This window comes from Oculina patagonica, chromosome 5, assembly GCF_052425735.1.
Source record: "Oculina patagonica isolate OP01 chromosome 5, crgOcupat, whole genome shotgun sequence".
Taxonomy (NCBI): domain Eukaryota; kingdom Metazoa; phylum Cnidaria; class Anthozoa; order Scleractinia; family Oculinidae; genus Oculina; species Oculina patagonica.
This window is the reverse complement of record NC_135762.1, coordinates 26,262,306-26,290,161: the sequence shown is the minus strand read 5'-3', so window position 1 is coordinate 26,290,161 and position 27,856 is coordinate 26,262,306. Positions and strand designations below refer to the sequence as shown.

General features: G+C 42.2%; 2 protein-coding genes across 4 annotated transcripts in view; one reads left to right on the top strand and one right to left on the bottom strand.

Annotated features, from left to right (window-relative positions):
* Positions 1–27,856, bottom strand: part of LOC144653604 (NTF2-related export protein 2-like) — a 218,990-nt gene that overhangs the window by 101,946 nt on the left and 89,188 nt on the right. The window lies entirely within an intron of this gene.
* The window catches only part of LOC144653528 (bridge-like lipid transfer protein family member 1), a 63,771-nt gene that overhangs the window by 25,396 nt on the left and 10,519 nt on the right, over positions 1–27,856 (top strand). For 2 of the 3 annotated variants that reach the window (XM_078513525.1, XM_078513524.1), the window contains exons 25-52: positions 93–360; positions 1,151–1,385; positions 2,220–2,464; positions 3,369–3,593; positions 4,186–5,659; positions 6,152–6,581; positions 7,433–7,786; positions 8,494–8,792; positions 9,256–9,724; positions 10,276–10,602; positions 11,016–11,094; positions 12,076–12,288; positions 13,089–13,326; positions 13,582–13,671; positions 14,086–14,343; positions 15,488–15,625; positions 15,866–15,989; positions 16,336–16,406; positions 16,507–16,587; positions 17,452–17,548; positions 17,635–17,708; positions 19,470–19,604; positions 20,425–20,458; positions 21,232–21,420; positions 21,917–21,979; positions 22,563–22,869; positions 23,634–24,335; positions 26,494–27,677. In XM_078513525.1, coding sequence (XP_078369651.1) covers positions 93–360; positions 1,151–1,385; positions 2,220–2,464; positions 3,369–3,593; positions 4,186–5,659; positions 6,152–6,581; positions 7,433–7,786; positions 8,494–8,792; positions 9,256–9,724; positions 10,276–10,602; positions 11,016–11,094; positions 12,076–12,288; positions 13,089–13,326; positions 13,582–13,671; positions 14,086–14,343; positions 15,488–15,625; positions 15,866–15,989; positions 16,336–16,406; positions 16,507–16,587; positions 17,452–17,548; positions 17,635–17,708; positions 19,470–19,604; positions 20,425–20,458; positions 21,232–21,420; positions 21,917–21,979; positions 22,563–22,869; positions 23,634–24,335; positions 26,494–27,677 — 8,403 coding nt within the window. Of the gene's footprint in view, positions 1–92; positions 361–1,150; positions 1,386–2,219; positions 2,465–3,368; positions 3,594–4,185; positions 5,660–6,151; positions 6,582–7,432; positions 7,787–8,493; positions 8,793–9,255; positions 9,725–10,275; positions 10,603–11,015; positions 11,095–12,075; positions 12,289–13,088; positions 13,327–13,581; positions 13,672–14,085; positions 14,344–15,487; positions 15,626–15,865; positions 15,990–16,335; positions 16,407–16,506; positions 16,588–17,451; positions 17,549–17,634; positions 17,709–18,389; positions 18,417–19,469; positions 19,605–20,424; positions 20,459–21,231; positions 21,421–21,916; positions 21,980–22,562; positions 22,870–23,633; positions 24,336–26,493; positions 27,678–27,856 lie in introns of all 3 variants that reach the window. The other variant, XM_078513523.1, reaches the window with a different exon arrangement.

The following is a 27,856-nucleotide window of genomic DNA, read 5'->3' as shown; positions in this document are numbered from 1 at the left end:
AAACATTGTATTGTATTGTATTGTTCACACTCGTAACCGAGACCCATTCAGTTAAACCGAGTAAATTTTTACGCCTTTCTTGTTTGGAACAGATGATGAGGCTAGCCCCATGCCTTCTCGTCTTAGCTGGTGTGGTTCACTTCAGCGCCAGGCCTCAAGTATTTCCAACATGCACGAAAAAATGCGACGAATAAGGAGCACGAGTCTGGCAGGGTCCAAGCAGAGCCTGGGACATAGTAGGAACCAGTCCACCTCCAAATCACCTCATGGAACGCTACGGAGGACTGGGTCCCACTTCTCCCATAATAGCGAGGCCTCGTTCTATTCCTGTGGCAGCCTATTGGACGAGCTTGATGTGGGGTAGGCTACACCTTATACATAACATTCACGTGGCTGTGCAAGTATTATTCCATTAGAAATCCTTTTACCTTGATTACTCAGGAGAGAAGAAAAAGTTGTTACGGAGAGCTCGAGTTTAGGATACTGATACTGTAGAATCTAAAGCCTGGTTCACACGTACGACGCAAATGCAAACGCAAACGCAAAAAAAAAAAAAAAAAAAAAACCACACTACAACCAAACAGGAGACGGAGTTAAATTCTTTTTCCAATTGCAAGATGACGGACACGTCACGCGTCGCCTTGTTTGCGTTTGCGCTTGCATTTGCGTTAGCAGTGTTCACACTAAACGCAAACGCAAGCGAAAATGCAAGCCCAAGGAATGGAGAATTGTCCATTTTTTGCCCTTGCGTTTGCGTTGAGCTAGTTCACACGTGTTTTTTACTTGCATTAGCGCTTGCGTTTGCAAGGCTTAAGGGTTTCTGTTCGGGGTAGCTATAAGTTCGAATAGAACGAGTTTGAGAAAGTTAGTTGATGATTACCTTAATTTTAGCCACCCTTCTGTAGAAGACTTTACTTGTTGGGCATTCAGCATAGAAATTAATTAACAGAGTAAGGTGCTTGTAAGTTGAACCTGTAGGTGCTGTAGTGCTGACGCACAAGGGACATGATGTAGCGATATATAGCAGGCACACGCACACATGAAAATGTGTGTGACATGTTGCTGCGATATGTCCCTGTACTGAACATATCACTTCTTGTGTCGGCTACTATTGTCTCCGAAACGATTTCCATGTTTGTATTTTTTCCAGCAGGCGCAGTTCAAGAGTGAATTCTGTTGAATCATTTGTGTCCGCTGTGGAAGAACCAGACGATCTGATAAAGTTTGAAGACGATTCGCTTTCTCCTTCTCATTTTGTGATCACGTCTCCGAGTCAAGTTTACAAATACTCGCAGCATTTGGGTCAGTTAGAATGCTTGAACTGGAACTCGCCATTGATGATTCCTCCTGAGCAACGACATTTTAGCATTACCAACAACTTGAAGGTACGAGAGAAATATGTTATGTCTGTTATTGGGGTCGTGGGATAAAGAAAAAAAAAATCTGAGTCCACGAGGGGAAGCGAACCCAAACCCATTACTTTCCGCACAGCTACTCATATGTGCGTGTTTAGAATGTTTAAACTTCAAGCAAAGGAATTTCTAAACAAGCCTATATAGTCTCCTTTGTAGTTATTGTTAAATATGCCACGCAAACACCTTTCAGTGAGAACAACCTATCATGAAGTAAGACAGGGAATTGTCAAGCTCGTTACGATCAGATTCAGCGAGCCTTTTTCTTTCGCTTCTTTCAGAGGGTCGCAACTTTTGGGGGAGGGGGGATTGCTACTTTCAAAAATGCTAAATCGTGTACCATATGAGGGTCGATCCATCGTAATAAAATAAAAATGTTTCCAATATAGAGGTGAAAAGTTAACAATAAATCTTGTTGAAACGAATATACTATATATCAGTCAAAACATAGTAATATATTTCCTTTGGAATAAAGCTAATCTAAAACATATATGTAATGTTCATACAGCTTGTTTTATCTGTTAGTTGCACTGTTTTTCATAGCAAGTCAAGCTGCTTTTGAAGTTGCTACGTTGGGAGGGTCGTTGCTTTCTAGACTACAAGCAGTCCTTTTATTCTTAGCTGTGGGAAGTCGCGGAGCGAGACGCGCGAAAAAAAGACATATCTCGCCCCAGGCCAGGGCCGGGGGACTGCTTGTAATCTATTACTTTCAAAAGGGTTTGGGAGCTTTATGATAATTAAATAGCATTATGCTTAAACTAGGCTTCTGTAATTGACTTTTTCGCCCATTTTGTTCTATCACCACAGGAGACAGAACCACAAGAAGACTTTATCATTCCTGGAGTTCCGCAGTTCACTTATCAAGATGGCGCCAAGATCGAGTTTCCATTACTTGTGAAGAAAACCCAAAGGAGGACAGATCGTGATGACTGGCATGAGGAAGAGGATGATTCATCTTCGAGCAGTGAATCGGTATTTTCTCATAACGTCACAGTGAAGGCAGCGAGTCCAACACAGGACGCCCAGGGCGAGGCTAAAAACGAAGATGCCAGGTAATTATTATCAGTGTATATAGATTACTTTCACTGTCGATTGTCTTTTGCAAAAAAAATTATTTCGTGTAAAAGTTCGACATTTTTGTATTTTTCTGCCCCACGCGCTCTTATTTTTGCTTTTCGGCGTTTGCAAATTCTCTCTTTAAGGGTTAAGTTTTATTAAAAAGGTGACACCAATTGAAATTATTTATGCAAGACACCCACTAAGATAAAATTTGACAATGGCTGTTTGTCTCTAGCGATTCATTTTTAAAATTTTTAACTAAAAACTATGATATGAACGCCAGTTTTTCAAAATCAAAGTATTTTTCCTCACGCTTTATCTCTGAATCGAAGTCGGTCGTTCTTAATCCAGGGAAAGTTTGAAAAACACCTATGGCGTAGAAAATCCTTAAATGAACGAACGTCTGCGAAGGTCCTTCAATGATTTCGACCATTAGCCTTTTCCATTTAGATTGTTAGAGAGGAAGGTGGGAGAAGGAAAGGAGGCGGGGGGGGGGGGGGGTCTTGCTTACTAAAGCTTTTAGGGCATACCCTTCTGCAAGCCAGGGAGACGCGGTGGCCTAATGGTTAGTGCACCAGACTCCGAATCGAGCGGTCCGGGTTTGAGGCCTGGCCTGGCTCATTGTGTTGTGTTCTTGGCAAGACACTTAACTCTCATAGTGCCTCTCTCCACCCAGGTGTAGAAATGGGTACCGGCGACATAATGCTGGAGGAAGGGTAGCCTGCGCTGGACTAGCATCCCATTCAGGGGGGAGTAGAAATATTCCTAGCCGCTTAATGCTACAGAAACTGGGATAAGCTCCGGCAAGTATAGGCCACTTGGCTCGAGGCTTCCCTCCTGCAATCCAGCATACTTAAGTTGTCTCCTCTTAACAGCGGGTGTTTATTTTGTGTTTAGTTCTGGAGTTTTGGACACAAGTGAACGTGATTCCAATCGCAAAACACGATGGAACTCAACTATTAATCAGCAAGACAGAACCTCGGACAGCTCCAGCTCAGAATGCTCTCCATACAGCACGCTGAGAAAGGCCAAGAAGTCACGCAACGAGGGAACAGTATTGTTACGCTTGGCTGGTGACGTCAATATTCTTGTCACGCCATTGATGATGGAGGCTCTGCAAAGGTGCGTGATTAAAATGTGAACACAAACGGTCAATTTGCTCGATGTGATATTTAAAATTTAAAATCTTAAATTCAGTGTACATATTTTACCCTACTTTATTTATATTTATTTACATGCTTAGTTTATTTTATTTTAAATAAAGTTCCATTAAGCGTTTTAGGTATATTTAATATTTTAGTAATTAGGATTAAGTACAACTTTAGTCTACTTGTTCATTAATGAAAACTGTTATGCACCACTCTCTATAGATATAGTTGTTTTTTTCTCTCTTATCTTAAGTGTCTCTTCTACAGCGTTATCCTCAAATTTATGCATCTTAATGTACACTTGATTGCTAAGCGTAATGTGAGAATAAAATTAACATCTAACAGGTAATTAATTTAAAACCTTTGATAAAAAAATGGCTACAGCTCTTCGTACGAGTCATCAAATCATGGTCCTAGCCACACACAGACACCACATTTGCAACCTCCCAAAAGTGAAATTTATCGTTATATTGTAAACAGACACTTTATTAAGGCCCAAAGAATATGCGTTGATGCGAGGTTGGACTGAAGTTTTAAAACTTGTGTTATCCCTTTTCTTTCCACAGATATTTGTCCTCAATATCCCGACAAGACAGTATTTTGCACCCGGCGTTAGTCGTAGATCTGGTGCATGACAAGTGTGTGGATGCTACTGAAAGTCTGTATGACAGGCGCGAGATAGAAGCACCACTTGATGTGGTACCAGCAGTCCCTCTGCCACTCCCTGCCAGTGAAGAACCTAAACAAAAACAAATGGTCGTGTTCTTTAACACGTCGAAAATCAACTTTTGTTTTCTGCAAGTGGCGTCTGTCGATAGCGGTAGCGAGTCACCGCGTTCTCCGGATAGTGTCATTGAAGAGGAGAAACCTCCTTCCGTGTCGCTACTAGCGGGAACTGTTAGTGGTATCACGGCGGAGCTCCTGTCGGTCAGGAAAAAACCTGCGGAAGGCGAACCTGAGGCGCAGAGGAAGGAATCAAATGTGTCAGCTCCAATTGTGTCTACGAACACTAAACAAACTGTCACAAATGTCGATTTACAATCCCCAACCAACGAGGAATCAAGTTTAACCACTAAGAAGGCGCCACGTCATCGGAACACCATGACAACCGGCCGTGCGTCGTGCGCACAGATTCATTTTCAGCTTCGGAAGTTGTGTGACAAAGACGACATTGAAAATTGCGTGACAACTGCCATACCGGAAGAGTCTTCAAGGAGTAAGTTCCAAGTGAACAATAGCAGTTACATAAGCTTCACAGAGGCCTTTGAAACTCATGATGTCGATCGTAGCAAAACACTTAGTTTGATAATGCTGGAGTGCGGGCTTGACAACGTTTCCTTCAAAGCCGGAAGTGAATGCGCAAGCGGAAGTGAAGTGCTGCCTAAGATCAGAGAAAAGAGGCGCGCTTCCGGTCAGCAAAGTGACTTTAGGAAACTTTCGTTCGGCAAGGAGCAAAGCAAGACGGGCGCTTCAGAAGCTCACGGTTTTAACAATCCCATGTTTGACAGAGAGTTAAGTGTCCCAGCAATGCGTTCAGGTCTTTCTGAGCAGGAACGCGGGTCTGATGCCTCGTTAAGCCACGTCAGTTCTTTACCGTCGAGTCGCGGTTCACTCAGCAGTAGTAGTGGAAATGATTCGGACAAGGAAAGCGATGCAGATGATGATGTCACCAAACCTCTGCTACGAGCGGGGGATCGTTTTGAAGGGAGGGGAAGAGACAATTCAGACGCGGCCAAACTAGAGGAGATCGAATCAAAGGACGCAGAACTCGCTAGACGGACAGATATAACAATGAATTTCTCCAACATTTGGTTCAATTTGTCATCACCATCCTCCTTTAAGACTGTGCCTTCGAACTATCACTTATACAACAGCCTTGTCACGACTGCTGTGCCTTTCGTGACAGCGTGGATCCCACCAGTCACGCAACTTAAGTTAGTTCTTGATAAACTGGAGAAGAATCGCCAACGATTTCTAAACAGCTTGTTTGCGTGTTTACTGGCTCAAGCGCTGCCCGAGTATGGCCGGATACCTAAAGCGGTAAGTGGCGATATAACAATAGTCGGCAATTCTTTTAGCCTCCGAAATTCATTTAACAAATTTAAGTTAGACCTGGTACATGGCTAAGTTTATGTTTTCACAGGACTATGAAAATCTCGCTAAGTAGAGGTTAAATTGTATTTAGCACAATGTGGATGAGCCACATTTCACGTAGACCCGCGTTCAGGGTGGATATCGCTATCTACCGGATAAATCACTATCCAGTGGATAGCGAAGTAGCTTTTGTATTACAGTTATACACTAGAATCTCGATTTCTCGAACCACTTTACGTTTCCCTTGGATAATACTTCTCTGTAATTTTACCTCCGATTTCTCGAAGCAATTTTCGCTTCCCCTTAGAGAAATTGGGATTCTATTGTAGTTTCGTAGCTGTAGATTTGGATTTAGGTGTTTGCATGACTGTGGTGATGTAATTTTCACTACTGTAACGTCACGCAAGTCTGATGTTTTGTCTCCACATTGCTTTTCAGCACACGGTAAGCCGCGGCTCCACGGAAAAATCCAAGTTTCTACAGGAAGACCACTCTAGCCAGCTTATTTACATTCTCCGCCGACAACTATCAGGCTCTAAACTGAACAAAATCAGACACGCCCTCGCCTTGAAAACAAGCATTCCAGAGAACAACAATCTAACGAAAGGAATCTTTGCCTTGGCGAGGCAATGGAAGTGCTTTTTGGCGGGAACCGAGAAAGGCGAGGTGGCATTTTACGGGTCCAGTTCGCTGAAGCGTCGTGTGGTCGGACGTGGAGTACTGACCCAAAGGGACCGGGCTATTTTGTTGAGGGTGGAGAGAGCAAGCAGGCAAGAAGACACGCCTTTGGAATTGAACGTTCCTGGTATTAAAGAGACAGCCCATGAGAGCCCAGTGTTGACCAATGTAGACCAGTCCAAAGATCAAGGTTTGTTTTACTATATGCTTTTATTTCTGGCGGCACTTTTCCTTGCTAATGTCGATTTTTCATTAGTTAGCACACTTCTGAGAACATTTTTGACTGTAGTAAAATCAAAACCAAATTATCGCATCTGGACAATAACGACGAAAACACAGATACAAGAAAAAAATCAATTTAAACTAGAAGCAAAAAAAGCAAACATCGCGTGGAAAAACTCGAACAGGCGCAAAATGCTGGAAAACATGTAACCACTGCCAAGCGCGGGAAAATTGTAACCAATGCTGTAACCAGTGCTAAGCGCGGGAAAACATGAAGCCGGTGCAAAGCGCGGAAAAACATGTTAACCAGTGCCTAGCGCGGAAAAACATGTAACCAGTGGTAAGCGCAGGAAAACGTGTATCCAGTGCTACGCGCGGGAAATCACGTATTAAATGGCAAGCGCGGTAAAACATGTAAAACAAGTGCTAAGTACGGGAAATCATGTAACCAGTGCCAAGCACAGGAAAACATTTAACCGGTGCATCGCACGGGAAAACATGTAAACGATGCAATCGCGGGAAAACGTGCATGTGAATGCAACAAAGCGCGAGAAAAGCGTAGGTAAACCAAATCATACGATATTAGTTTTGGATTTTGCTCACGATTGATTTTTATAAAAGAACATTTCTTTCCTGAGGACGGTTGCATGAACTTTTACGAACCAATTTGTTGAGCGAATCAAAGCAAACGCATAAGTTTTGAGTATAAACTGAAAACTGCTCATGCAGTCACCGTAACAATTGACTCTCTAACAACATTGTTTTAGTTTATTCACTGATTGGGTCACTGCTACATATTACTCTGTTTATTGTCAATAGGAGAATCTCCAGGCGACACGCCAGTAAAAACTGCAAAAGATTCTCTTGCGTTGGAGCTTGAGCCTTTGGTTGCCGCTAAACCGTCTCCGGAGCCTGCCCGCTTGGATGTGCCCAGACCAAAGAGAGAAATCTCGCAAGAGAGCGATACAGACTCAGATTACTCACCACCGACAACCATAAGGAAACCTCCTAAGGCAACGACATTCGCTGAGGGTAAAAAGATGGGTCACCACAAACAGTTGAGTTTATATAGCTGGCTGTCATCGCCGCCCACAACCTCCCCTCCCACGTCCTCACAAACCAAGGCTACTGTCGAGGGAGGACTGGAAAGGAAATCAACAGGACAGATAAAAGGTAAGAAAGAAACTTATTTTGTAAAGTTGCGTACAACTCCTCATTTTTTCTCGGATATGTTATTTATGTGAAAAATTATAAAGTGCTGTAGTAAACTCTTAATGCACAAAGTAACTGGTTTGTTTTGTGGATTGTCTATAACGTTTAACGTTGTACATACGGGAGGGAATAAGCAACTTTCAATCGCAGTCTTTTCTTTTAGAATTGACTGAGCACACACATTCGGGGGCATAAGTGCCAGTTTTGGCAAATCTTCGTTAAAGCACTCGAAGAGTTTCCGAATTATTTCATCCAATCAAAAACTAACTCGAGCGCTCACGAGTACTCTGAAAGCATTCGCACGGACAAATACATCAGGTTGCTTAGCAACTAATGGGACGTGCACCGTGGGCACAGTCCCGTCTCGGGTGCGTGATTTTCGTCATACTGATGTGACTAGTTTCGCAGTACTGTTGCTATATTCTGATTGGCCAATAAAATCGAAAAACGAAAACAGCACTTGTTCCCCGTCAATTACTGAGTGTTCTGAAATCGCGTTCTGACTTTTCTGTTTGTTGTTTCGTTGAAATAAGGGATTCGTTCTTGGTTTAGGATATTTTAATCTTTGTTCAACCTTCGCTGCCCCTCGAAACGTTTTCTACTGTAGCATTATGTGAAACGTTCCGTGCAAATTTTCTCCCTTACCACAATACCTCTTGATTCTGCAGACTCTATTTCCAAAACGATGTCCCCTGAGCAGCCAGGCCTGTTCAGCGATATGGTAAGCGTACCGACCAGCGGTAAACAGATCAAAGACGAGCGCGAGACTTTTAAGAACTTTCTACAGGCCATTAATCTGATGCCCAGGGTCGCTAAGCAACAGGACACAGCTAGCACATTCTCTGTGAGCACCAAGCTGAGGTACCTTCACGTGCATCTGGTGGACGGCGGGTTTGATAACTTGGCTAAGAAAGGAAAAGGAAAAAATCGAGTAGAGGTTGAAGACAGAAGTAAGAGACGACGCCAGGTACGGGGAATCTTTATATTTTAATTTTGAAGCCACAGTAAGAGCGTTCTCTTTTCAAAGCCTGCTTTACAAAGCTTTCAAAGCTTGATGTATAGTTACAATTCAACGCTTTACCCAGAAACTCGGCTAATCATAGAGTGATTTTCACTAGAGTGACGAAAATAATTCTCGTTTGCTCTGGTTCTGCATTATTACGCTTAGTGATCGGTTTAAAAAAAAACTCGCGCCACTTTCTCGACAAATCAGAAGTAAACTAATCGTGACTCGCTAGCGCACGTTTCCCGCGCTTCGTACCGGCTACATGTATTTACTTCGAGTTTTGATTGGTTCATTGGATTGTCTGCGTCCTTTGTGATTGACAGAGTGATTCATTGGTTTTGGTTTTACAACACCTAATCGCAAATCGCTTTATTGCCGTTTAAACCCGTTATTTTATATAATGTTTTTCTTTTTCTTTTTGCAGGAGAGAGATCCAGTATTCATCGCAAGAGACTTCGTTGTCAGATTTCTTCGCGATGAAACTCCTTTAGACAATCCACCTGACAAAACCCCAAGCAACAGTTTTCACACGGAAGAGGAGAACAGCAAGCTAACTCAAATAAAGTTTACTGTGGGTTGCGGGAACATCACACAACGCGTTAACCTCTCATTTGTCCGCTTAGCGCTTCAAGTGACAGACATGTTAGATTTGCTGTCAGATTTTATTTCAAAAAGCGAAGAAATCGAAACGCCTTTTATATCTGGAGTCCCAAGCATGATGTCTGCTGAGGATAGAACTGACGGTGCTCCGCCGTTAAGATCAAAAGTACCCCATGGTCCTGCAAAGTGCTGGAGAATTATGTACCAAATTGTGGACCTTTATTCGTCACTGCCTCGCGAGGCCAAGAATAAGGGCTTCATGAGACGAAGTACCATTGGGAGAGTATTAGGAGGTAATACGAGTTCGAAATACTTATTCTCTCTACTAGCTGCATGCATTTCTTTCACTGTTCCTTGAATTTCGTTTTACATCGCAATGATGTACCACAAAATGATGGGGGAACAGGGATGGCACACTAGTGAGAGCGCTCGCCTCCCACTAATGTGTCTCGTGTTCGAATCAGCGTCATATGTGTGTTGAGTTTGTTGTTGGTTCTCATTCTTGCCCTGATGGTTTTTCTCCAGGTTCTCCGGTTTTCCTACATTCACAAAAACCAACACTTCAAATTCCAATTCGATCTCGAAACAGTGAATGAAGAGACACTCTGTGGATATGCCACTGTAAATTCCTATTCATTTCGTTCGTTCGTTCGTTTGTTGTTCATTCGTTCGTTCGCTCGTACCATCGTTCGTTCGTTCGTTCATTCGTTTATTTAATATCCCCAAATTGATGGTTTTATTTTTAATTTTTTTTTGTTTAAAAGCTTTATCTTTCCAGTAACAGAACAAAATGCAGCTGCTTTCATTCCATCGTACTTAGTTTATTTTGCTTTCTCTTTGTCAGCTGACAGAATGTCACCAGATAAACCTCGTGAAGTGAAAATTGACATCGAAGACGGTTCAACAGAAGATCGGCGAAGACGCCGCGTCCACAGTCCAACTAGTCCCGAAAAAAGACGATCAGCGGCCAGCCGTAGCACAACTGAGGCAACTACGATTACAGACCAGGAGGATGCGCCAAGTGTGATACCGCTGTCCATCGTGTTCGGTGTTGTGACGTTACCAAGAGTTAAACTGCTGGCCAGTATTGGTGGGCTCATTCTGGAGACGGAGATCCGAGAAATGAGTGTTTCGTTCTCCAGGAAAGAGGAGGCTGAGAAGAATTGTGAAGGTTTGTGATTGTGGCTCTGATTCTACTGGTCTTTTAGTGTAGCAGTTGTTATTGTTTTGGGGGCTAGGCGCATCTTTCCTGTTGTTTGTTCTATTGTTCTCTCGAAAGGTAGCGAGCCATTCATGTGAAACATTGGGAGAGCTGCTACCCAACCCACTTGAATGCAGTATGCGTCTGACCTTCAGCACGAAAATGACACTATTACTTGCTTGAGTCCAACAGCGCTGTAAAATTATAAACTGTATGTCACTCTGCAATTTTACGTGAAACTGGCGCGCGACGATGCACTTCTGTTTTTGTGAAACCAGAAACGCGCATTATGAATGTTATGTAAGCCACTCGTTTGCGGAATCGCCGGTCAACGGCGATGCAGCGGTAACCTCATTGAACAGAGTTTTTTCTTTTTCATTTAGCACACGTGAAATCTTCCGTGACAGGACATGTGGGCAAGACTAAAGTGGATCTAAAGGAGACTTCGAAATTTGTAACAGGGTAATAAGTGTCTTATAAAATTAGATTCTGTTTATGGATTGATGAAAAAATGATAATTTACTTTGAGGAAGTACAACGTAGAGGCGAAATTCTCAGAACAGAACATAGAACAGAACATAATAGACCATATTCGTATTATCGGTATTGGACTGGAACTAGCTTGCAATGGAGGCTGATGCGGGGGAATATAATTTGAAAGAGTTTCATGTCATTTGCATTAGCCTCCATTGCAAGCTAGTTCCAGTCCAGTACCGAGAATACGAATATGGTCTATTTGGCGGGAAGAAGGTTTCATGCTGCAAAGGATGGAAAAGTTTTCTTTAGCAGTATCTGAATACTATTTTCCGTTAAAAGATACTAACTTACCGTATTTATTCGATTAAGCGCCCAACCTCGAATTAGCGCCCACCTCGAATAAGCGCCCACCCTGAAGATAGGAAAAGTTAATAAGCGCCCAGCCTCGAATAAGCGCCCACCCCCCACCCCACAAAAACAACTGAAGTGCACAAGAGGAGTATTGATTATTGAAATTGACTAAGTACTACTAAGGGACTTCCCCCATGACCGAGTTTTCTTAGTATTTTACAGAAACATTTAATGAACAGTTAAAATTCTGCTTTGGTACATCTCCACGTTTTATTACTATTCATTGTTTTGTTACGAAAATAAACTAACAATATTGCGTAAAATCGTGAACATTTAATAAGCGCCCAGCCTCGAATAAGCGCCCACCTCGATTAAGCGCCCACTCTCAAGGTCCAAAAATTTAATAAGCGCCCAGGGCGCTTAATCGAATAAATACGGTATACTCTAATATGCCAAGCCGTAAGTCCCTCGATGATTGTGGACAGTATAGACAAGTTTCTGTTACGCTTCACAAATTGAACTTTCGTAACGAGCGGTACCTGACACAAGTACGTTTCCAAACACGTCCTACATTGAATTGATTGAGTGATTATTTAACCTGCTCAACTGTTTCAGGACCGTGGTAAGCAGCAGCCTGTCTCGATCTCATGTCCTCTACTCTTCCGTCACGCAAGGCAGCGAGGAGAAAGGTAACGCCCTGGTGACATTGGGAATGATTGACATCGACATCCCGCAGCATCCTGTTGCGTTACATTCGATGATGACACGCAGCTCACGCACCATATCACGTCACATCTCGGAGATTCAGACCCAGAGATCAGTCATAAGGTGAATGGCTTGTTTGTCTTAAGTTGCTGCCGGTATCTTTTGTAGTGCAAGGGACGAATTTTGATTCTTACAAGTTTGGATTAGTCACTAAAGCAGATTGCCCTTGGGCGTATACGGTCGATGCAGTTTTTAAGGATCGATGCCATCTTTTTTAAAGGAAACCTCCACTCTTAAGTTACGTTGACGTTGAATTGTTTGAAATAATGGCTAAATTCCAAATTTTACAGGACAAGGGAAATAACATTTAATAGCAACAAAACGTGCAAAAGATAATTGCCTATAAATTTCCCGCGCGCCGCCATTTTGGATTTTATGACGTGAAATGGTTGCAACTATTGTTAGAAACAATTGATACAAGATGATACAATACAGATACAAGATGAAGTTTAGTTGTATAACAGAGTGTTCTTTCTAAAACGAGATGTCGAAGTTAGTGAGATGCTGTGTTCCTGGCGGTTGTACAGAAAATTTGACCACAAAAGATACTGTTTTCTGCTTCTTTCTGTTTTCTTGTCACTTTGAATTTTTGAAAAACGTTATCACAAGCGCTCGCGCCCAGAGGTTCTTGAGTGGCTTTAAGCCCTTTTTAACTCTATAGTTATTTCAGGTAGCCAGACCCCTAATTATATACTTCCTTTTGTAAAAAATTAAGGGATGCCGGAATAAATAAAGTTGTCCGGTAATTTTCTATCCCCTTGCTAGTGTATGGTAGTGCGAGAAGCTTAAAATCTGCTACTCTGGATAGCTTGTAAACGATAAGTTGCTTAAATGACTCAACTGTTTTTCTTTATTTATGGCAGATCTATGGCAAGTTTTGACGTTAGTTCCCAGTCCCGTCTGATGAGCCACAGGTTATCGGGTGTTCCGTCGGAGATTTCCAAGTTCACCCAGCTTATGTCCCCCTCAACTCCCAAGCCGTGGGATCGTGTTGATGGCCCATCCCCACTCCCAGCAGTTTCCAGGATCTCTTTCACGTGTGTGTTGAAAGGGTTTGGCTTAGGGGCCTCGCTGTTGCCATCTTTAAGAGCAGAATACAAGGTAGGTAAACCAGCTGTTAGCTATTCTTCCCTTGTGTCAGGTAACGTAAAATAGTCAAACCAACACAAATACATTTTTCACAAAAGAGAAGTTCAGTTGTCTACAACGTTTCGTTGTCGTGGTAATACCTCAAACACGAGAGAATATGTTTGATTACAGACTTTTCTTGACCAAAATATTAAGCTAACTCAGTAGACAAAAAGTTCATTCATAAGAACATTGTTAATGACATATTTATTACAATTTTGTATTCAGATGGGAAGAATAACGGGATCTGGCCGCACAGGCAAAAACAGTACTTTTAAGTTGGCAATGCCGGTTCACAGTCTGAGCTTCACTTCCAAGGTAAGTAATGCATCTTAACTGAACTAGACTCATTTCATATTTTGAACAACCTGATTCACATTCGAAAGCGGGAGGCACGCAACCTCGTTCCCAGGAAAAGAAAGCTTATGGAAACGAGGATGGTAGGTACGGTTGCAGTTGTTCGCTCTTTAACTCGCGATTCGTTCTTTTTGTGTACGATGTATTTTTTCACCTTCTTCTTTCATAATCCATCTCTATCATTCGGTTTTCCTAATCTAGGCCATTCTTGTTGTTTGCTGTTTTTGTTTCCTCTTACGTCTTTTCTATATTGATATTTAGAGGTTCTCCTTGCCTTGAAAGTAATTTTTTTCGTCGCAAAAAAAAATCTAGAAAATGACTAAATGCATGTACAGACCGCTCGTTTAACTTACGTGGTTATTTCTTCATACAAAGGTCCAATCCATAGACAATGCCATCCCGCCAGCCACTGTTGTAGAACTACCACCAGTCAACATGCATGGTGAACTCATTTCCAAGATTCCTCGTACTGTCAGAACCATGGATGGTCCTCCGGAGACTGAGGAGAGTTTTCGGCGTCGTTCTTCGGCTAAAACACATTTGTACGTATCGACAGAAATAGGCGCCTTCCAGCACAGCCTCACTACCGATCTGTTGAATCATCTCGTGTTTGTTCAGAAAAGCTTCATGAAGGTGAGTAGGGTAGGGTGACATTTTGAAGCATTGCATTACGTGGAATGGGCGTAGGAGAGCTTTTTGCCAAACGATAGAACTGACCAGTCTCTGAAGCCCATGGGTGGGGTAGCAAACGCATCAGCAATTATTCCTCTCACAACAAATGACATAGTTAAAAAACAAATTTCAAAATTAAAGTAAATACAAAACGTTAAACTAGGAATGGAAACAAGGACATATACCCGACGATTGCGATACGGAGACGACAAGCAAAGATTTAGATTTACATTAGACACGCAAAAACCTACCACTTTAAACCCAGGCGCTGGAGACCTGGGTTGTGGCGCACGACCGATAAGGGATTGTTTCCTACAGGTGGGGCACTCCCATATAATAGCTATATAGGTATGTACCGCTGTGAAGGGTACGGTTTTCAGGTAGTTTAGCGGCTGGGATAAGATATTGATATCATAGAGTTTTGGTCTACGATATGTATCATTTACTGGGAAACTGATCAGTGATGACTAGACTAGGACTTACGTAAATAGAGCGGTTTTCACTTGAGTGTCGAAAGTTAATTGCGTTTGCTTTGGTTTTGCATTTCTACGCTTAGTGATTGGCTTAAAAATCTCGCGCCACTTTCTCAGCCAATCAGAACTAAAACCAAAACCAATCGTGACTCGCTCCCGGACGTTTTCCCGCGCTTCGTACCAGCTACATGTATTTGCTTCGTGTTTTGATTGGCTCACTGGATTGTCTATGTCCTTTGTGATTGGCCAGAGTAATTACTTTGGTTTTGGTTTTACGACACTCAATTGAAAACTGCTCTAGAAAAACAAATCATTACGGCAACTTTATAGTAGCTACTGACTCACTGCAATAGCGACGAGTTTCTGAAAGATAGCGACTTTGGGACATGGAAGGGATTTTTGGCGTCTAGTCTAGAATGAGGTCACAAAATATAGCTGAACATGGCTTGATAAGATCTGATAAGGAATTAAGATTACAGAGTATCAGCGGCACACACTCACCCCCAAAAATTACTTAACTTGAAGGCAAAATTACTTACCATAGAGCAGAGCAGTTCTTGAAATCAGTGTCTTGGACATGATTCTGCTTATAAAGCGTCTCTTAACCGTCTCTCCGTTCTCTTGATTTTCAGGAGGTGAACGATGTTCTTCAGCGCGTGTCAGGTGAAAGCCAACCTGTTCCTTTGTGGAGAACAGCTTCAACCGAAGATTTGGACAACATAAAAGAAAAAGAAATTTCCTTGTTGTATTCCTTCCGTCTCAATCTGAAGGTAATTATTTAGGGCAGTATGTAATATATCAAACTCAACAGACAGTGTTTCATCGGGATATCCAAACACCGAGAAGAGAGTTAAAAATACGACGCGCAGCGGAGTATATTTTACGAAATTTGAGAGGGGGGCCCCTCGGCTCCCCGTCCCCACTCGCTTAATCCGCCCATCGATTAACTCATTTCAGGTGAAATAACTAACACTCCCTGTACATTTCTTTATCACACTTGTCTGTTTCAGGGTATCCAGGTGACAGCCACTACACCTTCGTCCACGGCAGTCAGACTGGATACAGGTGTAATGGCTTTGGAAGTGTCCAACTCAGCACCGTCATCTAACCTCCTGCCTGGACAGCTCAGGAGAAGTATGTGTGGTTTGCAGTCAGTATTAAATATAGCGAGTTTCTTATAACGTTTGTCTAACCTAAACCAAAGTAATGACATTTGACCAATCACAGCTGACGTAAGGGATTCAATGAGCCAATCAGAACTCGAAAAGAAAACATGTGACCGGTGATTGGTTACAAAAACAAATAGCAGCACCTTCGCTCTCGAACATCACTTGAATATACTGAAGGTTCATGAACCAACGATAGAACTCAGCCAAGACTCAATATCTTATTTGATACCTGTTTAACTTGCGTAACAATCCACTGAACAAACGCTACGTTTGAAATATTGTTTCTGTGTCGTTCATTTGTTTGTCTACAGGCAGCAGTTATGTGAAACTCTTTGGAAAAGCGCACGTCGACGTGAATCTCTCGCTCGGACAATTTGTCAAGGTAAAATATCAGTTATCCTTGTTTCGCACTATGCTATGGAGAAGTGAATAAAACTAGAACAGTATGGTGCTTAATAAAAACTTTTTTTATCTTCCGGCAGAGCCGTAATATTGACAACGAATTTGACTTCCAGCAATTGGCATACTTCAAGACCAGAATAGGAGTAAGCAATTCATTTCAGGTACGCCCAGGGGTTTCTTTAGTGCTTTAGTGCTACAGTAAAAACCCGCGTATAAGAACCTAGGTTTTTTCAAGTTAGCCTAAACAAGTTCTTATATAAATGGTATTTAGTGTAAAATTAGGCTTACTAGGTTCTTAACTTTTGTTCAAGAAATAAAGTAGAATTTTTAAATGATCCGCTCTTTAATGTCCAATAACAGTATTCTTGGAGGCTTCGGTAAGCAAAATACTATACTATTTTAATCTGATTCTGTTAAAATCAAAACTATACTGCAACCTTCACTATAATTCCCAATAAATCTTGTAACTATGCTGTAACTATAATGTGTACATACTGTGTTATAAATATATTTTTGAGAAGATTTTTTAATTCTATATTTTTGAGAAGATTATTTTTTCTTTTTTAAAAATAAGAACCTGTTTCAGAATTTTAGCGTAAAATGGTTCTTATGTGAAGGGTGCTTAAAAATGAAATTTTAGCCTAACAGGTTCTTAAATGTTAGGTTCTTATACGCGGGTTTTTACTGTATTTTTCAACAAGAAGTACTGCAAGAACTGCTAATTCCCCAGGTTGGGATGCTTATTCGATGGTAGGTTACACTCAGCATTCTGTCAGGTTGCCGTAAGAGTTTACTGGTGCCTATTTGTACTCCGGGTGTAGAGAGGCACTATGAGAGTGAACTGCAAAATACAGAATGTGCGATAGATTGATTGACGTACTTGGCTCTCAGTTGATAAACGAACGAAAACGAACGAGCGAACGAATGCATGAATGAAAGCTATAAAAACTAATTGCGGTCACTGTCCTTAAATTCTAGCTTACAGTATAACATCAACAATCCATTTTTCTGTATTCATACCACAGGACAGCAGGTCAGTAGCTGGAACGGAAGACAAAGAAACCTTCCTTGTCACGCTGACTAAACCGTGTTTGTACGTACAACAAGTGGCCTTTGACAAAGGTGAGTGCACGAGATGATTACATTCTACACCTGTCTAACTGTCATTTTTTTGAACTAATGTCTTTTTGTTTATTATTTTTCTTTAGCCGTTCTGGTTTATTTGAATTACAAGAACGCGTACGAACATTGGAATGAGCAACGACTCGCTCTAAATAAAGAGGTGGGTATCTTATAAATATACGCTTCGTTGCTCCATATTAAAGATATGTGATAAGAATTTAAAGGTTTTTCGCATTTATCGTCAATTGTTTTGGATTATGATCTTATTAGAAGACAGCGGTTTGCGGCACTCGTCAAACCTTCTTTTTATTTCTCGCCCTTGCGCTACGTCCTTCCCGCGACCGTCACATTTTCTAGTCGTTTTCCCGCTATAATGTGTTGCACCCGGTCACAACTTTCTTATATTTCCCGCTATAATGTACTGCTTCTGTGACAGCTTCCAATCTTCCAATTGTTTTCCCGCAAAAAATGTGCGTAGCCCGTCACTGCTTTCAGTTGTGTTTTCCCGCCATAATGTGCCGCATCCGTCACAGCTCTCATTTGTTTCGCGCCGAGTCTTCAGGATGGAATAATTACAATGCTATAAAGACATAGGACATTTACCAGGGCAAACCTTTCAAAAGCGCTACACTAGTAGAGATTTTTTTACCAGTACATTTGAACGTTCCGAACACGGACTCCCTTGGAGCCATGTTTTAATGTCCTTGTGTGAGACTTGCAACTTGCAATGGTCGGGAGAAAATAGAAATAGATGATTCCAGACATAATTCAGTACTATTTAACCCGAAACTTATTCAACTCTCATTTGACCTTTCTAAATGCTTGTACTTTTTTTATACAGCAACTTGAGGTGCACACCACAAGTGATGTTAGTACTGGTTTTTTGATTCTATTAGCATGCGGCATGCGTTACTCACATCAACTCAGACTTTATTCGCTTAACCTTTTTTGTTGCGTACTTTTTTGTGCGTTTATTTGAAAAATGTTAGCGAAGATTTGAAGGCACCAGCTCGTTTTGGACTCGAGAGTAAAGTCCGCAGCTCTTTCGTTCGTTGGCATCCTTCGTTTTGTTATGTTCTATTTTTTTTTTTTTTTTTTTTTTTTTTGGGGGGGGGGGGGGGGCGAGGGGTTAGTTTACATTGTTAGTTTGCACCACCTTCGAACCAAGCGAAATATTTTCTTGGGTTGAGTTATTTCTGTAACTTGTTCTGTTAGACGGTGTGACACGTTTTGGAGTATAAGTTCAGTTTATTTTCACTGTTGCACTTGTTCATGTATTTATGTGTACATTCATTCACAGCTAGTTTACCGGACAGCTAGGCAGCTAGTTGGTAGAGCGCTCACTCGGTCGGTGAGTCAGTTTGTTAGAAAGCTTGCGTGAGAGCTAAGTACAGTTATAGAAGTTAGTTATAAAATTAGGGCGTTAAAAAGGTTGTGAGTGAGTGAGTGAGTGAGTGAGTGAGTGAGTGAGTGAGTGAGTGAGTGAGTAAATACCTTCTTGCAACTGCTGCCCGACGTGGTTTATCCTGATAACAATTAGCTGAGGTGAAACTTTCTGAATGTTCCTACTTTCTTTCTGATTAAATAACAATAACCGAAAACTCTTCAGGTTATTTTAGTAGCACTGGCGAAAATGATGCGCTAGTGTTAAGAACTGAGTTGCGTGACTGTATGAGATAAAACGACACAAAGAAGAGCACAATAGCATAATTTTTTGCCATATAACAATTATAATAAGTAGTAAGGTTCGGAATGTACGAGTTCCGTCTCTAGTCAGTAAGTTAGTAAGTAAGTTAGTCTTGTTGCCTGCCTTGTTTGAACGTTTCATTAAAAATAGTCTCGAAGATCTGCGTTGTTTTTAGGGCTCGCAGTCTGATGATCCGATGCAAGTCAAAGTAAGACAAATCTCTCTTCTCTTCAGGTACATTTTGCTACCCAAGCAGTTTTGGACAAGCTGCCTCAAAGACCTCCGTCTTCTCAACTGTCAGGATCGCTCTTCCTTCAACTTACAGTCGACCAACTTGGAGTTTGTATTCCGCTCTACAATGGCAACCAGGTTTGTAAGGTTAACCCCATGTTAAAGAAGACTTTTGGTGATAAAAGGCGTCTGTTTCAAACTGTTCGTTGTAAATACAGTAGACCCCGTTAATACGGACACCAACGGGATGTGCCAAAGTGTCCGTATTAAGCGGGCTCTCGGACAAAAAAATAAGGACACATGTGTTATCGACACAAAGCCGAAGGCAGTCATTTTACGACAACAAAACACTGTTCAATTGTACTGTAACTGTAACAAGTTTAAACTTTGGAAACCTTTTTGTCATTTGTCATACTCTGAATAAGACTAATTTTATAGTACTGCTCTTGAAAACAGTTGAAAAAGTCCGTGATTTTTTACAAGGAGTAAAGCAGGCGTTTTAAGAGCAACAAACCGTTGTCTAGTTTCTTCTATAACCGTAACTCTGACAATTTAAAACTAGGGAAACCTTACGCTCATTCAATTATACTTTTGGGCTAAAATTACTTTACTGTTCTTGAAACTTGACAACGTGCACAGTTTGTCACTCGGGACACAGAAACGGGTGTCCGTAATAAGTGGGTTAAGTTTTGAGAAAATATATGAGCTTTTTCTTCGGGACAAACGAAACTGTCCGTAATGTCGGCGTGTTCGTAGAGCGGGGTTCCGCTGTATTTCAGTCTACGAAAATCGCTCTATTAATGACTTCATCTTTTAACTTAATGTATGATACTTTATATCGCTTTTCCTCTGGGGAGGAGTGTAACACGATCGCTCCTAAGAACGACTGCGTGGGAGGCTATATTTGTCCAAACCAAATTTAAAATCTGAAAGGATGTTTTGCTTTGCCTTTTTCTAGGTTGTTTCTCAAGGTTTTCAAATGAGATATGCCGGTAAGTTAGTGAAAGTGTGAGAGAGCGCTACTTTACGCTGTAATTCTACTTAACTAAACGTACATTTACTGATAAGACATTTAAGCGTGAGATATCGTTGTATATTTTTTACCGAGTCTTGCACCATTTTGGCGAGCCCTTGGGACGAATCAAAATATAAATGACAAGTAAAAATGTTTAGATTCATTACACTAAAATGTCTCATCAAATATTTATTATCCAACGTTTTCTTTCGCTTAAAGGGACTATGTCACGGGGATTTCGCAGATTTTTGGTCTAAACTGTTCTGAAATTAGTGGTGGGCATCTTAACCCTAAAAAAACGTTATCTTTGAACATCAAAAGGAATTTATAACCTTAATTTGCGGGTAGAAATCAAGCTACGGCTATAGATATCGATATTTCGAAGATGTGCGGAAGCAATTTGAAAACGTTTGCCTAACTTTTTCAAATTGCAATCCGTTTCCATCCGAGCCATCCGCAGCCAAAGATGCTCGTTAACAGTTTCAGTGCTCTAACATAGCAAATTCTAATAAAAGTGGACAATTATTTTTAGGTTTCCTGTGACACAAATATAAATTTTGGCTGTTCAAAAATCTGGTAAAATCCGTGACATAGTCCCTTTAAACCAAACTTTGAACTGTGCTTATGTTGCGCGCGTTTAGAAGAACTAAGAAGACTGCAACAAACCCATTTAACCCCTTTCAAGTTACTTGTTCTCTACTGAGTGCAGTTGCATAATAAACTGGTTTATCCTGTTTTGTATCTGTTTAGAGCAAGAGCCCGGCCCTGCCATGGTGTTACGAGTGGAGCAGATGCTGTTGACGTGCTGTTCCAGCGTGTCATTTGTCAGCAAAGGAAAGTTTAGCAGCTTCTCTCTTTGGTTCGCCGACAAATTCGACACGGACACGGAGGACTGGAAACCAAACTTCGAGACTGGACAAATGATGAGCTGCAGCAGATGTAAGGCATCATGGGATACCATTGCCTTTTGAAATTGTTGTTAATAAATTTCATTATGTATGTGTTTTGGAAGGCCGGAAGGCGCAGTGACCCATTGGTTAAAGTGCTGGACCGCTGGATCGAGCAGTGCGGTTTCGAGCCCTGGCCGGGGGTCATTGTGTTGTGTTCTTGGACACAACACACTTTTCTCTCACAGTGCCTCTCTTCACCCAGGTGTATAAATGGGTGCCGGCGAATTGTTGAGGCAACCTGATAGAATGTAGGGGGTAACCCTGCGATGGACTAACATCCAATCCAGGGGGGAGTAGAAATACTTCTAGCCGCTTCATGCGGCTAAATAAGCTCGGTATAAGTTCGGGATAAGCCAAGTGCAACTTTACTTATTGTTTAGGTGCACGTTTTGGCAATTGCAGGAAAACAGTTGTTTTTCGCTTTTTATTGTTAGTTAAGTTATAGCAGACTTCATTGATCATTCGCCGGTTCTTGTCACTTGAAGGTGTTGTTCCAGAAGGGACCTACGAGCTATGTTCAAGAACACAGAGGTATCCTGTGACACCAGGTGAGATCACAGTTTACTTAGTTGGGCTGCCTGTAAAAAAAAAAACAGACGACTCTTTCACTTGATAAATATTTTCTGTCGCTTTAACTTTCCTTGCGTTTTTGGGCCAATCCAGACAGACTGACGGAACTACATACCTACAGATTTGCCTACTGGTAGATCCAACTAACCAACCAACCAGTCTAGTGATCGACACAGTAACTGACTGACCAACCTATAGACTGACATACCAACCAACTGATCTTACCTACCACTACCAACCCACCAGCCGATCTCACTGACCGACTGACCAACCAACCTACCAACCTACCAGCCAAACAACCAACCAATCTAACTGACTGACCCACCAACTGACCAATCGGTTTACTGAGCGACCCACCAGCCTACTGAACCACCCACCAACTGACAAACCAACCTACTGGAGGGCCCTTCACCTGACTGGCCTACTTACCAATCAACAAACAGACCTTCCAACTAACCGCCCAATTGTTTTTTCATTGCCTTCTGCTGTCACCAGTTTCGACACGTTTTTCACGTACAAAGCAGTATAAACGACTTTCGTTTTTCTTCCATCCCACAACAGAAATGATCAAAGCAGGCAAGTGGGTGATGTCCCTCCAGTGGCGCATGTGCGGTATCGAGTTACACTGTGACACTAACATTGGTAAGCACCTGTCATCTCTGGCGCAGACCCTGACCGCACTGGCTGGTGAGCAGGACGTGGCTAACATTGACTCGGTAACAGAACCACAGGACAGGGATCCCAGCCTGGAGGCTGCAGCTAGAGGCCGAGATGAGGTGGATAACATGGGAGAGGCTGTGGATGGGCGGAAATCCAAAAATATCGAGAAAAACATGTGGGAACAGGCTCGAAAGGTTAATGAACTTAGGTGGGGATGAGATTAAGTTTATTTTTTTTTTTATTTTGTCCTTTTTGTTTCAAATTTGCTTGCTCGAGTTCTGGTTGATGTGTTTGTAGTTGTGACACTAATCTAGTCAAACATGAGGGGAGGAACATTTGTTATGTTGTTCATTGTAAGTACTTGTTGACTGGCCCCAAGGTTAACAGCGAGTTTTATTTCATTGAGGGTCAAGGGGGAAGCAAAACTCACTGTTTCCCGTGTGGCCAGGTTAAGTGTTTTGTTTGCATTGTATTTAACGTTTACAACTGAAATTTCCTATGACTGCGAAAAAACTGACACAAATTTCCTATGGCTGCCTAAAAACGACATGAATTTATTTATTGTTATTTTAACTCTGTGCGATGCTATTCACAGCGGTCAAACGCAAAAATTGACGTCACATCCGGTCTTTGTCGCCTCGAACTTTTGACTCGAAAAGTGGGCAAACTTTTGCAAGAAATTGTTAAAGAAATAGTACGGTGAAAGAACAGTTCAAGCTGGGACACTCAGTGGAGATGAATTATCAAATTTCCAATCCATAAGCGGCGTATAAACCTTAACTTTCCAGGGACGGCGTTAACTTTTGGCTTTAAAGCAAAAGTTTACGGAAAATTTAAGACTTTGTATGGAAAATTTTGGCGGCAATAACACATGAACTGCGCACGCGCGCTGTGTTTGAAATGCAATGGAGTTGAAACCATAGCAGAATTTTCAATAAAATGTTATACATTTAGAGACTTTTTGTCTTACAGGAGAAAAAACGACGTTGAATCCTACATCATGGAGCAAGAAACAAGGCGGCTTCAAGACTTAGAGAGCGCGGTGTTTAACGAATTTCGTAAAGATGTTCGCAAAAAACTTCGGCGGCATTCTCGAACTGGCCGTCCGGCGCCAAGGGACTCGGACCGAGCTAATTTGCACCGGAGGAAGGCCATGTCAGAGAAAGTGCGCGGATCCAGGACCCGCTCACGAGTTAAGCGTCAAGCAAGCAGTGACGTGGAGGAGATGGAAAGCGAAATGGTGGAAATGGGATCCAACTCATCGACGCCGCAAAAATCAGGCAGATATTCCACGGGCCAAGCTCCAACGATTATATGCGAAGACGACACAGAGAACGCAATTTTTGGTAAACGATCGCCGTCGCTTCCAGATATCCTAAACGTTGGGATCAACGCCAGTAAAGCGACTCACGAAGACACCCTGCCGTTACGGAGCAAATTGAACGAAGAGGGAGAGGGTACGCCAGGACCAAGAGTGACTTTCAGGACCGCTAGTGAGTCGGATTATGACAGCGGCGCTTCTCAGAAGTCGGTTGCCATGCAACAGCAGCAGCAACAACAAACGCCGCAACAGAATCTTGATTTTGAGTTAGACGTGGCTGTGATTATCGACAGTGGCAAGTGTGTGTTTTATCCCGCTGACGATGGAGAAAAAGATGAAACAGCAGACTCCAAGTTAGTAATGACAATGCAAGGCTTCATATAAGAACCTTTTTTTGAGCGTTAGCCTGATTCCAGACGTTCAAGGGGAAGGGCACGTGGGGCGAAAAATAAGGGGAGGACAACCCCTCGCCAATTTTTTGGCTTTAGCCGTTCTTCGCGCGAATCTTGTTTCTCGCGCTGCCCCCCCCCCCCCCCCCCAACTAGCCGGACGTCTGGAACACTTACAGGTTATTTGAAGGTCCACCTTGGAATCTCCCATTTCAACAAAGAAAAAGAAGCCAAAAAAATCAGCCGTTTAGTGTCGTATTTTTGTTAAACACCGCAAGAAAAAAACACGTTTTAAATGTATTACGATCTAATACTCGGTGTCAAGATTGCTGGATGATTCAACAGTTACTTTTCTAAACTCCCTTAGCAGCTAGGCCTAGACAGATTGTGCTCGCAAAATCATGAAAAGTTGCTCTTTTTAAAGCCAAAAAGTTGCTAAAATGTTGCCCAAAACCCCAAAAAGTTGCTACTAAAACTTCAAAAGTTGCTACTTTAATATATCAATATTTCATACAAATATTATTAAATATCATCAATCATTGTTCTTTTTGGATAATTGGAACTTAAGAAAGTTCAATATATTAATCTGAAGTGTATATCTTGGGCACATGTATATTATAAAAGGTTTGCACAGTTAAAGAACACGCTGCCGACGCTGGGCAACCAGGCCAAGAAAGCCTGGGCGACCAGGCAGTGGTAGTGAACCGAAAATAACTGGGGACGAGGTGGGCTTATGATGTCCTCTCAACACCTCCTCAACACCCGTTCCTGCTAGTATGCAAAGTATCAATGTTTTTACAGAAATAGATGTTTCCTTTTCAAAATTTCAACCAAATGTTAATTTTTGTGATTCTTATTAGGCATATCAATACAAAGTTGCTCAAAAGTTGCTCAGAAAGCCAAAAGTTGCTCAAGGTTGCTAAAATTGGAAAAAGTTGCTCCAAACGCCAAAAGTTGCTCAAAAGTTGCCGAGCACAATCTGTCTGGGCCTATTAGCAGCCATTATTGGTCGATTGGTAGTCATGCATAAATTCTCCCTACTGAGTAAAATGGCGCTAGTCACACAACGCCTCACACGACATGTCGGGAATCTTTGTTTACAATATTTGCCTCATTAGTATAAGCGCTTCAGTTTCTGATAGAGCTACAAAAATATCAGTTATGAATATTAAAAGACCATGACACGATTGACTTCTGCTATAAATTTGAGCCTGATGTATAAAATACTTTTTCTCTGACGCGGGTTAAAAACTTAAAATTTTACAAAGAATGTATGGGCTCATTTGCGCTTTTGCCTCCAGAAATTTTACAGTTTTTGAAAGCGAATATTTCCTTCAATATTGCACGAAAAGAGCTAAAAAATTTTGCCGATTAGTAAGTTTCATAAGGTCTTTAAGTGGCAGTTTCTCTTAAAGCGGTCCATTGCATTTCGGGTCGGAAAATAGTTTTCCCTCAAACTTTTCCCAGTGAACTATCTTAGGTTGTAAGTAAATGCAACGACTTTAGTTTTTGGAAATACGTTAAAATATATTTTTTAGAGCTCTCGACAGTGAAGGCTGCAAAAGGCCTAATTTTGAGCTTGGCCAGAACGAGAAATTTCATAAGTTGACGAGCTCGCCGCTCAAAAATAATCAAACGCACCAAATTATTATTATTATTCCTAAGTTAAGTGGTTCTTCAAAGGTTGGAAACGCATGTTAATTTTGATATATTTTGATTTACGGGTCCGCAACCCTTAGATCGCTTTTTGTAAACATGCAAAAGTATGGTGTCTTCGCCGGCCTTTATTTTACGAGTCCAGACCAGACCATTCTAAATTTCAACTGAATCCTACTAAACAGATGTTAGGAAGCTTAGAAATATAAAAATACCTTGCACTTTTTATCTTCCTTTGCCACAGCGACTTCGAACATTTCGTGCTTATGCGAGTATTTCATACACATTATGCATCAGCGTGAAGTGCGCGGAGAATTGCACCATGGGATACTATTCGAACGTCGTCTGAGGACGACCTAAGTGAAGGCTGAGAATCTTTCGTGCTTGTTTTAACGTCTTGAAAAAGCTGAACACCTGCACAATGCCAAAATGCTAACATCTTGGTTGTTTATTCTCTTTTATTTAGAACCACTGGTAAGCGTTTCCAGTTATTTGATCCAACTCGCGGAAAGTTGTCATCGCCCGTGTTTCAAACTACTTTGGGTCAGAAGCGCCAGAAACAAGGTACGCAAGAGAAACCCTCTCAACCAGAGGACACTAAAATACTGTTGCCTGCTGTGGATGTCCGTGTAAACTACCACTCTAACATCGACTCTGAGAGTATTGGATCCCCTGGAACCCCTGGCTCGCAAAACGGGGGCACTCCCAAGGTATGGGTGTCAGAGGAACCCACAGATAGCGAGTCCTCAACCACTGTGTACCCCGAGACGCCGGATCAGGGAGGGTCAGGAATGGATACCTCACACTTCGGCTCAGCATGTCACAGGAAAATCGTCAAGAAAGCAGGTCTTTACGTATGGGTGTTGTTCCAGGCGCTACCTCAGGAAATGGTCCTCAAGCCACGCCTGTTGGATTTCATAGATCAAGCTCTTCAACCAATCAGCGTGCCTAGCGAAGACGAGGCTGTTGACGGTGGGGATTTAGCTTCGGGTGAAGACAGTGACACGGAAGGGGAGGTGGGAGGCTCTGTTGTGTCATCATCTGTGTCAGAGTATTCTTCATTTCCTGTGGATGTGGTGGTCGTGATCCGTGTCCAGCCATCTGATATCCGCTTCAGCTGCCTCCCTGTCTCACGTGTGGAGTGTATGCTGCGGCTTCCTGCCTTAGATGTAGTGTTTTCATCCAACTCCAGCCCAAACAAGTCCTTGTTGCAGACTCCATCATCCCGTCTATCCAGTAGGGACCATTCTCGCTTAAGAATGGACCAGCTAGACACCACTTTGACACCTTCCTCGCTGACGTTCGACAGCGGCGGAATCAGCTTCACCGTTTGTCTCTCCCGCTTCTCGTTCTGTATCTTTCATCCTTACGGGAAGCAGCACACGGGTTTGGGTCGCAGCCCCAGCAACACGTCCCCGGAACAGGAAGAAAATCCCGAAGAGAATCGTCCCCGATTTCGTTTTGCTCCGTCTCAACCGCTGTCGGGGAAGAAGGACTCGCTAAGCTTGAACGTGGAGTTCGTAAAGTTTAATTTGTCACGCAGACGGGTTGGTTCTTCGGGTAGCGTGACGGAAGATAAAACCAGGACGCCCTCGCCTGATCTTCTGGCCGGGACGGGGACTGGGTCCTCAACTGTTGTCAAGGTTTCTGGTAAGCTTGAGCATGCCCAATACCTCTATTGCAAAAATCTATTTTAAGGATAGCAATAGCAGTGGCTCTATCAAATTTTGTTGTTGTGTCTGTTAATGTTTTGTACGGTTCTTTAAAACGTGCCCTTGCAAACCCTGCAACGTTGCTTGATGGCTCCTAATGGAGTAATGCAGCCGAGA